This window comes from Borostomias antarcticus (assembly GCF_949987555.1).
Source record: "Borostomias antarcticus genome assembly, chromosome: 4".
Taxonomy (NCBI): domain Eukaryota; kingdom Metazoa; phylum Chordata; class Actinopteri; order Stomiiformes; family Stomiidae; genus Borostomias; species Borostomias antarcticus.
In genome coordinates this window covers 4,823,823-4,836,197 of record NC_140237.1, presented here as the reverse complement: position 1 = coordinate 4,836,197, position 12,375 = coordinate 4,823,823, and the positions used below count along the sequence as shown (strand labels likewise).

Sequence of the window (12,375 nt, the reverse complement as noted above, 5' to 3'; positions counted from 1 at the left end):
GTGGTCTCTATGGTGCAATCCACTGGGGTGTGATAGCTATGCACTGCTGGAACTATGGACCTACACATCATTCTCTACGCCAATGAGGCTTCTGAGCTTGGCCGCAGACCCTCTCCGAGCAGGGGAGGCCTCTTTGGACACACCCTGGAGTGGACGCTTTTATGGCCAGATAACACACAGATAACTGTTGGGAGATATGAAAGCCTTTCCCTCAGGTGTAAAAGCACAGTGTTGCTGCCTTTTAGGTGACCTACTGTATGTGGTTTAACATCAAAGCATGCTAACGCTCTGATGTCTCAGTTGGCCTAAGAACAATTGTGTTTTGTATCAATATCACCAGAATTTAGATGTATTGGGATGGCTGATAATCCATGAATATTTAGATGTATTGGGATGGCTGGTATATTTAGATGTATTGGGATGGCTGATATATTTAGATGTATTGGGATGGCTGATATATTTAGATGTATTGGGATGGCTGGTATATTTAGATGTATTGGGATGGCTGATATATTTAGATGTATTGGGATGGCTGATATATTTAGATGTATTGGGATGGCTGATATATTTAGATGTATTGGGATGGCTGATATATTTAGATGTATTGGGATGGCTGGTATATTTAGATGTTTTAGGATGGCTGGTATATTTAGATGTATTGGGATGGCTGATATATTTAGATGTATTGGGATGGCTGATATATTTAGATGTATTGGGATGGCTGGTATATTTAGATGTTTTAGGATGGCTGATAATCCATGAATATTTCCGCTATCGATTCTCCTTCTCCATTTATTCCAGGAAAGTCTAAAGCCTGATAGATGATATAAAGTGAACGGAATGTTATCAAGGAAGGATGATTCTAACCTGTCTGCTTTAAAAGCAGCGTCCTCCAGTGATGGGTCTAAGTAACATCAGACAATCAGACACAATCATCCCAAACACAATCCTAGTAGTGAAATACTTCAGGCTAAACTGTAGATACTTTTAACACACTCTTGCATCTCCATATACAAATAGAATCAAGTGGAAATGGTGCTCAGAGAGCACAGACCTCCGCCCCGGAATGAGTTTTGTGTCCCTGGGAATGGCAAAATGTAATGGGTTCTAAAGGCCCATGCTACACCCCTCCACCGAGTTTAATGAAAGTGGTCCACGTTTGCAAAACTAACTTTTTCATAGTTCTTGCATGTACATTTGAGTCTCTGATGGGCCTACTAGCACACAAAGTATGAAGTGAAACAACCCAGTCATTTTGTTGTGGTCAGCCGAAATTAAAACATTATAAAAAATGTCAGTCCCTGCAAGCCATTCAAATCTCCCGTGTCACTCTACGTCACAGTCAGGGACTGCGCCCGGTTGCTTTTCCCACCTGGGTCAGTACAATGCAGGGTTTTCAAATTACTCAAAAAACTCTTTCTGAATGATCAAGCAATACCAACTGTCCATGGAAATTATGCAGAAACTGTAAGTAATGATGCTGTGTGTTTGAATATAGTGCTACGCTAGTACAACACTAGCTAGCTAACACAAACAAACTCCCCTTTTGCCTCAACCCGGATGCTTGTCTCATCATATGTCAGAGTAACATTAGTGGAATGAAATTGGTAGACTTCTAGTTCATCGAGCAGTCATTGAAAAATGATCACATGTTAAGAAGTGGATATCATTGGATTCCTCTCGGCCTACAGAGTCTAGCTTTTATTGTTTGTAGTCGAACGCTGTCATATAGCCTCATATAGTAACAGCATGCAACCATGGAGATAATAACATGGTCTCTAACGCTATCATGTTTAGTCAGGGAGAGAGGACAATGGAATTTGTCACAGTGGCATCGAGTGTATGTATAGCCAGCTATATTTGAGGTTAGCATAGCGCCGTCAACAGCCCTCGTTCTCTAGCCTGCCGACTTGCTCTTAGCTGAGCTCATTTGCATATGAAAAATGCACTCAATCCGCTCAATCTGATCTCGTGGTCAACGGAGGGGTAAAGAGGCATGCTAGAATGCTTATTCTGAGTGGTATTTTCAGCAAAAATACTCAAAGACATGTTTTGGGGACCCCAAATACATTAAATTGTTGAAAATTAGCATAATAGGACACCTTGAAAATCGGTCTGGTAGTTATTGCGTAATCTTGGTTCAAAAAATGAATGGAGGTGAATGGCCGTCCTGAGGTAAACATGACGGTGGAGGTGAATGGGTGGCTGTATTCGGCTGGCTCTCTGGCGCCCCCCCTTGAGTCACAGCCGGTGGGGGGCAGTGCAGAGCACTCTTTGAATGGCCAGTCCGGCCGTGTTTGGGGCGGCCCCTGGACAGGACCCGTGTTTGGGCGGCCCCTGGACAGGACCCGTGTTTGGGCGACCCCTGGACAGGACCCGTGTTTGGGCGACCCCTGCACAGGACCCGTGTTTGGGTGACCCCTGGACAGGACCCGTGTTTGGGCGACCCCTGGACAGGACCCGTGTTTGGGCGACCCCTGGACAGGACCCGTGTTTGGGTGACCCCTGGACAGGACCCGTGTTTGGGTGTCCCCTGGACAGGACCCGTGTTTGGGCGACCCCTGGACAGGACCCGTGTTTGGGCGACCCCTGGACAGGACCCGTGTTTGGGTGACCCCTGGACAGGACCCGTGTTTGGGTGTCCCCTGGACAGGACCCGTGTTTGGGCGACCCCTGGACAGGACCAAAATGCTCTTCTAAGTTTCAGACCATGCTACATCCTTCCACCGGGTTTCCTGAAAATCTGTCCAGTAGTTTTAACGTAATCCTGCTAACAGACACACTTCACACACACACACACACGCCACCGGAAACATTACCTCTCGCCCTGCGCTATCGCTGGGGCAGAGGTAGATAAACAATAAAACCATATAAAAATAAATCATACTCATCCACATTGAAGAAGTTGATCTGAGTTCATTTCTCATCCCCCTCCCCCGCTTAATGAAATCACCATCGACATGGCAACTTGGCAAACAAAGTCATAGGGAATGTGGGTGAGTCATAGGTGAGGGGAGTGTGGGTGGGGGGGGTGTGGGTGAGTCATGGGCGAGGCAGCGCTGGTATGGGGAAGGGGGGTGGGGGGGGTCGGGGGGATCGGTTTGCTCAATCACGGTTCACTGAGCAGACCACTGATGCCATTGCACAACAGCTGTAAGTGCTAGGAAGAGGAAGTGGATTCTCCACAGACAAGAACAAGACAAGACAGGAATACCTACAGCAACATTCATGAACATCACCTTCATTCTGTTCTTTTTTTATTATCTAAAGAAATATAACATATGCCCTTAAAACCTGGATAGAAACGAACTTTACAGTGTAAAACAGGATCAGATATGTTTAGTAGGTGTGTGTGGAGGGGTGGTGTCAGTGATGTGAGACTAGGAGTAGCATTCAATCCAGCTCGCAATGTACATGTAACTTACTCGCAATGCAGAAAATGGAAGAAAAACTGTGACTAAAGATAAGTTGTTGTCTCTTTTACACCCTCTGCTGGAGAAGCCGTGCAACACACTGACAGTAGAGAGGAGAAATACTTAATTGTCATGTAAGACAAAGAACTCAAATTTGTCTTCTGCTCTTCAATTCATTCAGCTCACGCTGATTCACACAGTAGAGATGAGTGCTGGTCAGCAGCCCCTGATGGAGGCCTCAGGAGCAGGGTCAGGGCTGACCGCCAGTAGCCCCATCAATTCAAACTATGCTCCCATCGCCTGGCTCGGGACTCGAACCAGCAACCTTCTGTTTACAGGTCCTTAGCCACTGGACCACGTACCCCTTCTGAGAGACAAGGTGAGCCAGCGAGGTCAGGGGTGGTTCCACGAGGGTACCGACTCTAGAAACATAGAACGTCTGAACATAACGGCGCTAGACTCCAGTCATGACAGGAAGCACAGTGTTGATTGCTCTAGCTTTTTTACAAGCTGTCATTTTTATTATGGGATAACAATACAATTTACACATCAAAAATGGATGTGTCCAACGCACCTCTGATAAAGGTATTAAAGTACAGTTTCTAAGTACAATATAACAATATTCATATTAGAATGAAAAGTATTTAAAGGACAACATTACATTTCTTATTTTCTTTACAGTCGTATTTACAAAATGAATCAAAATACTTCTATCTGTATTTATGAATCAGACAAGGAACAAAGTCGCTGTTGTGAAGACAACTCAAGAGTGAGTTCAAAAAAGCTGTGAAAAAAAGTACATGTTCCAATATCACAATTTCAAAATCAGTAGCAAATATATGACATCCAAACATGACCAAACGACTTAACTGGTTCTTCATTAAAACCACAGCTTGTTTATTTAACAGAGTTGCAAATTGTGTTGCATATTCCTTTCTCCATCAAATATGTGATGACCGTTTATTGTATTAGAACAGAGGCTAATTTAATTCATATTACAAAATAAAACATGAAATAAGATTGTCCATTCTTCTATCATAGGGTCCCATCTGCTTTTAAGAACTGAGCACTAAAGCAATTGAATAGTCAACCAGGTATTCAAATGTAACTTCTTATGATCAATCTTCAAGATTGTAATGCAGTAATATAAAAACGAATGGAGAATTGATCTTATTTCTTCTTTTTTAAGTGAACTGCAACATTAACTGCTTTCAAAGCAGTGGACACTTGTTTGAGGGTGTCACCTCAGAATCCAATCAACACTCTTTTGGTTTCTGTGTTCACATCCTGGTTGACATGGGCCAAGTTGGACGGATGTCATCTTGACTTAAGTCAGGTGCCTCAGCTCCCACAGATAGGGGCTCACAATCACATCTGACAGGTTTGGAAAACCAAAACAACACAAATGAATACTGCTTTTTAAGCTTGAATCAAACAAACACATTTCTTTTTCTGAGACTGAATATAGAAACTCAGGTGCAGCAGCCATGTCGTATAAAAAGCCGAAGCTATTTCCTCGAACAAACTTAGACAAAGAAAGGAAACATGTCTTTCCCAAGACAAGCACACTGATACAGGTGCATGCTGGGTATTGTAGGCATTGTACTATGATCATTACTCATCATAATTACTCATTAACATTAATAAATGTGTCAATACTCTGTGAAGTCAAAGACATAAACCAGGTGGCGTAGTCTCAAATGACGGGCGTGCTCAGGAAAGCACCGCCCCTCCAGAAAAACAACACAATACCGCTTCTCTACTTATCTATCCAACTAAACCTACAAGAGAGCAGTATACCAAACCATACTGTACATTTCATCAACAGATAAATGTTTGTACTGAGAAAGCATCTATAGCAGTATTCCTTTTGCCTATAGACATTATATAAAGTTACAGGGGTGTTTAAATGAAGGGTAGGTGTATGCACAGTCTATGTTCTCAGAACAGAACCAGTCAGTAGAGATCACACAACACACCGAGTTCACAATAAAGAGAGAGAAACAAAGTGAACTCAAATGTGATAAATTAGAATCTGCATTGACATGCAATATTTCAAACTATACACAAAATAAAAATACAAGATTTACATTATTGCTTGACATTCGGTTATGGCTAAAGTTACTCGTATTTATGAAAAAAAAGTCAGTTTGTTTGTGTGCTTTGGACTTTGAGAGGGTTGTTGTAAAGATGGAGGGAAATGAAGGGGGTGAACATTCAGCCTCTCTGACCTGCTGACCTGCTGACCTCTGACCTGCTGTCCTGATCAAAGCCTTGTCTGGGACCTCTGCTCCAGCACTGCAGCAATAAGCAGGCTGCTCATACATGCATATGTACAGTATACAGTACACACACACACACACACATGCATGCACGCAGCACGCATACACACACGCGCGCACACACGCACACACATGCACGCATGCACGCGCACACACACACACACACACACACACGCGCTGTGGTGAAATTCCAGTCTCACTAATGTGTTATCCTGACCATTTGTTCTTTTCTGTTTTCCTACCTGACTGTTCTTCTTCAGATTATTATTTTACAAACTTGTGTGAACTACTTTGTAGTTCGTTCTCATAAGACCACGACCATTTGTTTCTGTGTGACATCACTTCCCTGTCCTGTTGACATCACTTCCTCTCTCACGATTATAAGACCACACTCCTGGTTTCATTCACCATTCTGAGCGTGGGAAAAACTTCCTGTTCAGAATCCCTTTTGCAAATCGTAACACTGGAATAAAACTATCGTCTTGGTTTGATAGACAGCTTGACCGACCAATCGCGTGTTCTTTGATTCTCTAACTTAACCCAAGTTAGGTTTTCATTCATAACACACACTCACACACACACACATGCACGCAGCACGCATACACACGCGCGCGCACACACACACACACACACACACACACACACACACACACACACACACACACACACACACACACACACACACCTAATGTCACAGTCCTTCCCCAGTATGTGACATGTTCCTGTGTGATGAGACAGGGACGTATAAAATAATAGAAACCAAACAAATAATAAATTAATGAAAATCAGAATAATAAACGACCAGCCGAGCATCCTATGATCTAACCATCTATTGCTTTTCTACTTGCTAATATTGCTTCATATTATTAATGACTGATTGGTTGGCTTTGAGGTAAGAGATAAGGTTATGAACTTGATGTCCCGTTCTTGGACTCTGATACTGTTATCACTTCTTTACAGTGTTGCAACTCAACTGTTGCTGAATATGGGTCAGTAGGGTCTGTGTGTATGGGTCAGTAGGTCTGTATGTATGGGTCAGTAGGGTCTGTGTGTATGGGTCAGTAGGGTCTGTGTGTATGGGTCAGTAGGGTCTGTGTGTATGGGTCAGTAGGTCTGTATGTATGGGTCAGTAGGGTCTGTGTGTATGGGTCAGTAGGTCTGTATGTATGGGTCAGTAGGGTCTGTGTGTATGGGTCAGTAGGGTCTGTGTGTATGGGTCAGTAGGGTCTGTGTGTATGGGTCAGTAGGGCCTGTATGTATGGGTCAGTAGGGTCTGTATGTATGGGTCAGTAGGTCTGTATGTATGGGTCAGTAGGGTCTGTGTGTATGGGTCAGTAGGTCTGTGTGTATGGGTCAGTAGGTCTGTATGTATGGGTCAGTAGGGTCTGTGTGTATGGGTCAGTAGGTCTGTATGGGTCAGTAGGGTCTGTGTGTATGGGTCAGTAGGGTCTGTGTGTATGGGTCAGTAGGGTCTGTATGTATGGGTCAGTAGGTCTGTATGTATGGGTCAGTAGGGCCTGTATGTATGGGTCAGTAGGGTCTGTGTGTATGGGTCAGTAGGGTCTGTGTGTATGGGTCAGTAGGGTCTGTGTGTATGGGTCAATAGGTCTGTGTGTATGGGTCAGTAGGGTCTGTGTGTATGGGTCAGTAGGGTCTGTGTGTATGGGTCAGTAGGGTCTGTATGTGTGGGTCAGTAGGGCCTGTATGTATGGGTCAGTAGGGTCTGTGTGTATGGGTCAGTAGGGTCTGTGTGTATGGGTCAGTAGGGTCTGAATGTATGGGTCAGTAGGGTCTGTGTGTATGGGTCAGTAGGACCTGTATGGGTCAGTAGGTCTGTGTGTATGGGTCAGTAGGGTCTGTGTGTATGGGTCAGTAGGGTCTGTGTGTATGGGTCAGTAGGGTCTGTGTGTATGGGTCAGTAGGGTCTGTATGTATGGGTCAGTAGGTCTGTATGTATGGGTCAGTAGGGTCTGTATGTATGGGTCAGTAGGGTCTGTGTGTATGGGTCAGTAGGGTCTGTATGTATGGGTCAGTAGGTCTGTATGTATGGGTCAGTAGGGTCTGTGTGTATGGGTCAGTAGGGTCTGTATGTATGGGTCAGTAGGGTCTGTATGTATGGGTCAGTAGGGTCTGTATGTGTGGGTCAGTAGGGTCTGTATGTATGGGTCAGTAGGGTCTGTATGTATGGGTCAGTAGGGTCTGTATGTGTGGGTCAGTAGGGTCTGTATGTATGGGTCAGTAGGGCCTGTATGTATGGGTCAGTAGGGTCTGTGTGTATGGGTCAGTAGGGTCTGTGTGTATGGGTCAGTAGGGTCTGTGTGTATGGGTCAGTAGGGTCTGTGTGTATGGGTCAGTAGGCCGGCACACAGCCACCATCAGGGGGACGGACGCTCGGACCCTGATCCTCATCACTGACCCACTGAGTGATCTTGGGGGATCCAGGCTCTATTCTCTCCCTGAGTTACAGCATGCTGTCCATCCTAAGCCTTTTCACCCAGTCCCAGATGGCTGTGGGTCCTACAGCAAGCACGCCTTCTCTCCAAAGATGGAGAAGCCCTTTACGATCAATTATTGTTTAGTTTTCCTCTATGATAAATGTGTTGAAATAAAACCCTTCTGAAAGAGCAGAGGAGGTAAAGGCTAGTGCATCATTAGTTAGCCTACAGTACAACGTGTTGGATTAATTACGTTCTTCCAAATCCAAGAACAGAAGAACATTTGATAAGGTATGGTGACGAGGTCCTTCCGTTCCGAGCTCTAGATTGCAGGGCTGCTGGATGTTCTCAGAGGGACCAGAGCTCTCATACCAAACTGAGGAGCAAACAACCAGCAGGGAAACGTACTGAGCCAAAACAAGTGAACTAGTTTGAATATTCCCTGAGGGATAGAATCAAATGGCATGGGAGTCATGTTAGTATTGCACTGCAGAGGAATGACCTTAATGTGCAAATAAAGCTCCAAAAAATGGTTCAAATAAAGAGCTAGCTACTGTAGCCTACGACGCACACACGCACGCACGCACACACACACACACACACACACTGAATGTCCTAAGAACGATTTAAAACAATGTTGCCGGGATAAAACATTTAAACAAGATCCAATCTGTTAAGCATCACTTTTAACTCTTAACCTAAATACCACTTATTGCAAATACATGTGCTTTGTCTTATTTGACTGAATCTTGACCCCCAGTTCAGCGTCAGTCAAGGCTTTGATACTCATGTGTGCTGGACAGCCCCTGTGTGACCTGGGTCAGAGGGACAGCCCCTGTGTGACCTGGGTCAGAGGGACAGCCCCTGTGTGACCTGGGTCAGAGGGACAGCCCCTTCCTCAAACTCTCTCTGGGCTTATGATGTCTCTCTGAGCAGATCTGGAACTAGCTACCGTGCTACAACTTGAACACGACCAAATGGGAAGTTGAAACCACCAAACTTGCCACACACCAAGTGCCAATGTTCTTCTTCAACCTGTTCACAACATGCGTCCTGTGACATGGATGAGATGAGACTAATAACACATCTCTTCTATCTGGGAGGGTGAAACACTAAGGATGGGTCTAGTTGTGAGGGTGAAACACTAAGGATGGGTCTAGTTGTGAGGGTGAAACACTAAGGATGGGTCTAGTTGTGAGGGTGAAACACTAAGGATGGGTCTAGTTGTGAGGGTGAAACACTAAGGATGGGTCTAGTTGTGAGGGTGAAACACTAAGGAGGGGTCTAGTTGTGAGGATGGATCTAGAGAATGGATCTGAGAAGAGAGGTTGAATAGATCTTTATGGATCTGGGAGAGACTGATCACTTATGGATCTGGGAGGGACTGATCACTTATGGATCTGGGAGGGACTGATCACTTATGGATCTGGGAGGGACTGATCACTTATGGATCTGGGAGGGACTGATCACTTATGGGGAGTACACTTAGCAGTGCTGGTCCCTTTTTTTAGCCACTAGACGGCACTGTTGTATAGCCATTCAATTACAATGTTTTAAAGCAGTAACATGGTGGTTGAATGTGACACTTGCCAGTTGTCTTGCATGTTTTTTTTTAGTTTTTTTTTTTTATTATTATTCAGTCATTTAAATATATTTGAAAAATTATTTTTCTAACCCCAAAAGAGTAAGGATTTAAAGCATTGTATCCATAAATACCTTATATTTACACTCTGCAGGTGTTTAAATCACGCCTCAAAACACACTTATATTCTTTTGCGTTTTCCTGACATGGCCTAAGAGACTTGTCCTTTTTCATGTGACATACTGCATATGTTTTACTATGTGCTCTTTGTGTGTTATTGTTGTTTGACTTGGACAGCACTTTGGTCAACTTTGTTGTTTTTAAATGTGCTCTATAAATCAAATGGTATGGTATGGTATGGTATATTTGGGTTATGGCTATGGTTAGGGTTAATGTTAGGGATAGGGATAGAGTTGGTTAGATTTTGAAAGCAGAACTTTCCAAAACAAGATTAAGTGTCTCAAGAATAGAGGACAAGTCTATTCTTACGACCACCGAGATTGTGAGGTGATAGATTCCCAGATAGCAAGCGGATGTATAATAATTCTGGGCCATATATGGGCCGGAACTAAGCCACAAGGGCCAGATCTGGCCTGTATATGGCCCTGATCCGCTTGCTATCTGGGTTGGGCACCATAAGAATAGCAGGCAAGTTTATTATTATGACTGCATACTGTGCCTAATAATTTTTATTAGCTAGCTAGCCAAGTTAAGATAAAATCACGACTATACAGTAACATCACCTTATGAAAGCAAACTAGTTAGCTAGCTACATGTAACGTTAGCTAGGGAAGTGGTTATCCTCATGTGACGCACTGGAAGACAACATTCTCAACCGTTTGAAAACAGGATTATAAATTTAACACGTCAAAGACATTTAATATTATTTAACTTTCATTGTGCGTCTTCAATGCCCTCTTGTGCAAATAGCATGAACACCTAGAACATGTAACCAACCACCATGTTAATCCTTTAATAGGTCACAGTCTGTGGATAAGAAACTCAAGATTCAGTGACGTTACACACAATTTTCAACATATCCTGATTGAATTGGCGATCTGTACCTCTCTCAGATCCAGAATCCAGCCCATAGTGATCAGATGTAGACCGACCTCAACTAGATCCTATCCTGTAGGGGGGGGCGTGCTGGGGATCCAGCCCATAGTGAGCAGATGTAGACCGACCTCAACTAGATCCTATCCTGTAGGGTGGGGCATGCTGGGGATCCAGCCCATAGTGAGCAGATGTAGACCTACCTCAACTAGATCCTATCCTGTAGGGTGGGGCGTGCTGGGGATCCAGCCCATAGTGAGCAGATGTAGACCGACCTCAACTAGATCCTATCCTGTAGGGTGGGGCATGCTGGGGATCCAGCCCATAGTGAGCAGATGTAGACCTACCTCAACTAGATCCTATCCTGTAGAGTGGGGTGTGCTGGGGAGCTGATGGTTATGGGAGGTAGGCAAGCAAAATCATAGTCAATGTCTTCAGTAAAGATGGTTTGCTTTGTGACAACGTGAGATATATTAGGCATCGATGGGAGGATCTGAGTGATTGTGACAATATTGCTTATTTAGATTGCTAATTCATTTCATGATCCCAGCATAGAAGGACACAGTTTCTGATCCTTCTGTGTGATGTTGAACATGCAACACTTGTTATACACAATTCTCTTCAATTAAAGACAGGTACAAATTAAAAAGTGGCTGAACAAACTGATCAGTAGAAGAGAGACGGCTATAATACACGTTCTTATAAATAGATTCTAAAAAACATTATTCTATTAACATTGATTCATTTTGTAATAATAGTCTGTACTTATCGGCATCATACCCTGTAGAATGTTTTTATTGTGACGTCATTGTTGTTGTTGTGGTTGGGGAGCTCGGTGTCCACTCCTGTGGTCAGGTGTTTAATAGCTGTGAGGATGAGGGGTTTGGATGCATATTGCTACAGGGGTCCCCAGGAGATGACAGTCCGCTGGTGCTGTTCTGTGCTGGAGGTGTTGTGAGTGAATCTGATCCTGCCTGTGCTCCTGTGATCAGCATCCAATTCACTTGTATATATATATATATATACTGTATATATATACCAGCAGTCCAATCACAAGAATGGGTACAGTAGGAACTGACCAACAAGTGCATATGACGTGCTCATCTGTTGACTATACTGTATAAGTGCTTCTGTTTCAGGTTAGATTTTCATGTTAAATGTTCCTCTTTTCCCTATTTGTGTCTATTCGTAATTGAATGTATTGCCCAATGGGACAGATACCAATTGAAAACCAAGTAGCTTTTAAAAAGTCAATAAAGTCACATAGAAAGCTAATCAGAACAGGGAGTGAGTGACGTTCAATCCTCATTCTCTCCCACTGAGACTCAACTACTCCTTAAACAAATAACACACCTTCAACTCTTAACTGGGGGATAAATGGATACGCAAGTGGGCCGGGTTCACCCTAACAGGACGTCCCCTAACGTGTGTGTGAGTCAGTGTATGTGTGTGTGTGTGTGTGTGTGTGTGTGCAAGTGTGTGTGACTGAGTATGTCTGTCTCATATCCTTCTTACTTTAAACTACATCATCCCATCCGACGTAAATCCATCTCTGCAGCCAGAAAACGAGGGGATGAAGATAGATAGATAGATAGATAGATAGATAGATA

The 12,375-nt window shown here is 43.8% G+C and overlaps 1 protein-coding gene across 1 annotated transcript in view; it reads right to left on the bottom strand.

The window, feature by feature from the left end:
• Positions 1–11,539: 11,539 nt before the first annotated feature.
• The window catches only part of LOC311308097 (nuclear receptor ROR-alpha A-like), a gene marked incomplete at both ends in the record, with an annotated part of 37,804 nt that continues 36,968 nt past the window's right edge, over positions 11,540–12,375 (bottom strand). The window contains one exon of the mRNA XM_084437033.1: positions 11,540–11,631. Within this exon, the coding sequence (XP_084293159.1) occupies positions 11,540–11,631 (92 nt within the window). The remainder of the gene's footprint in view (positions 11,632–12,375) is intronic.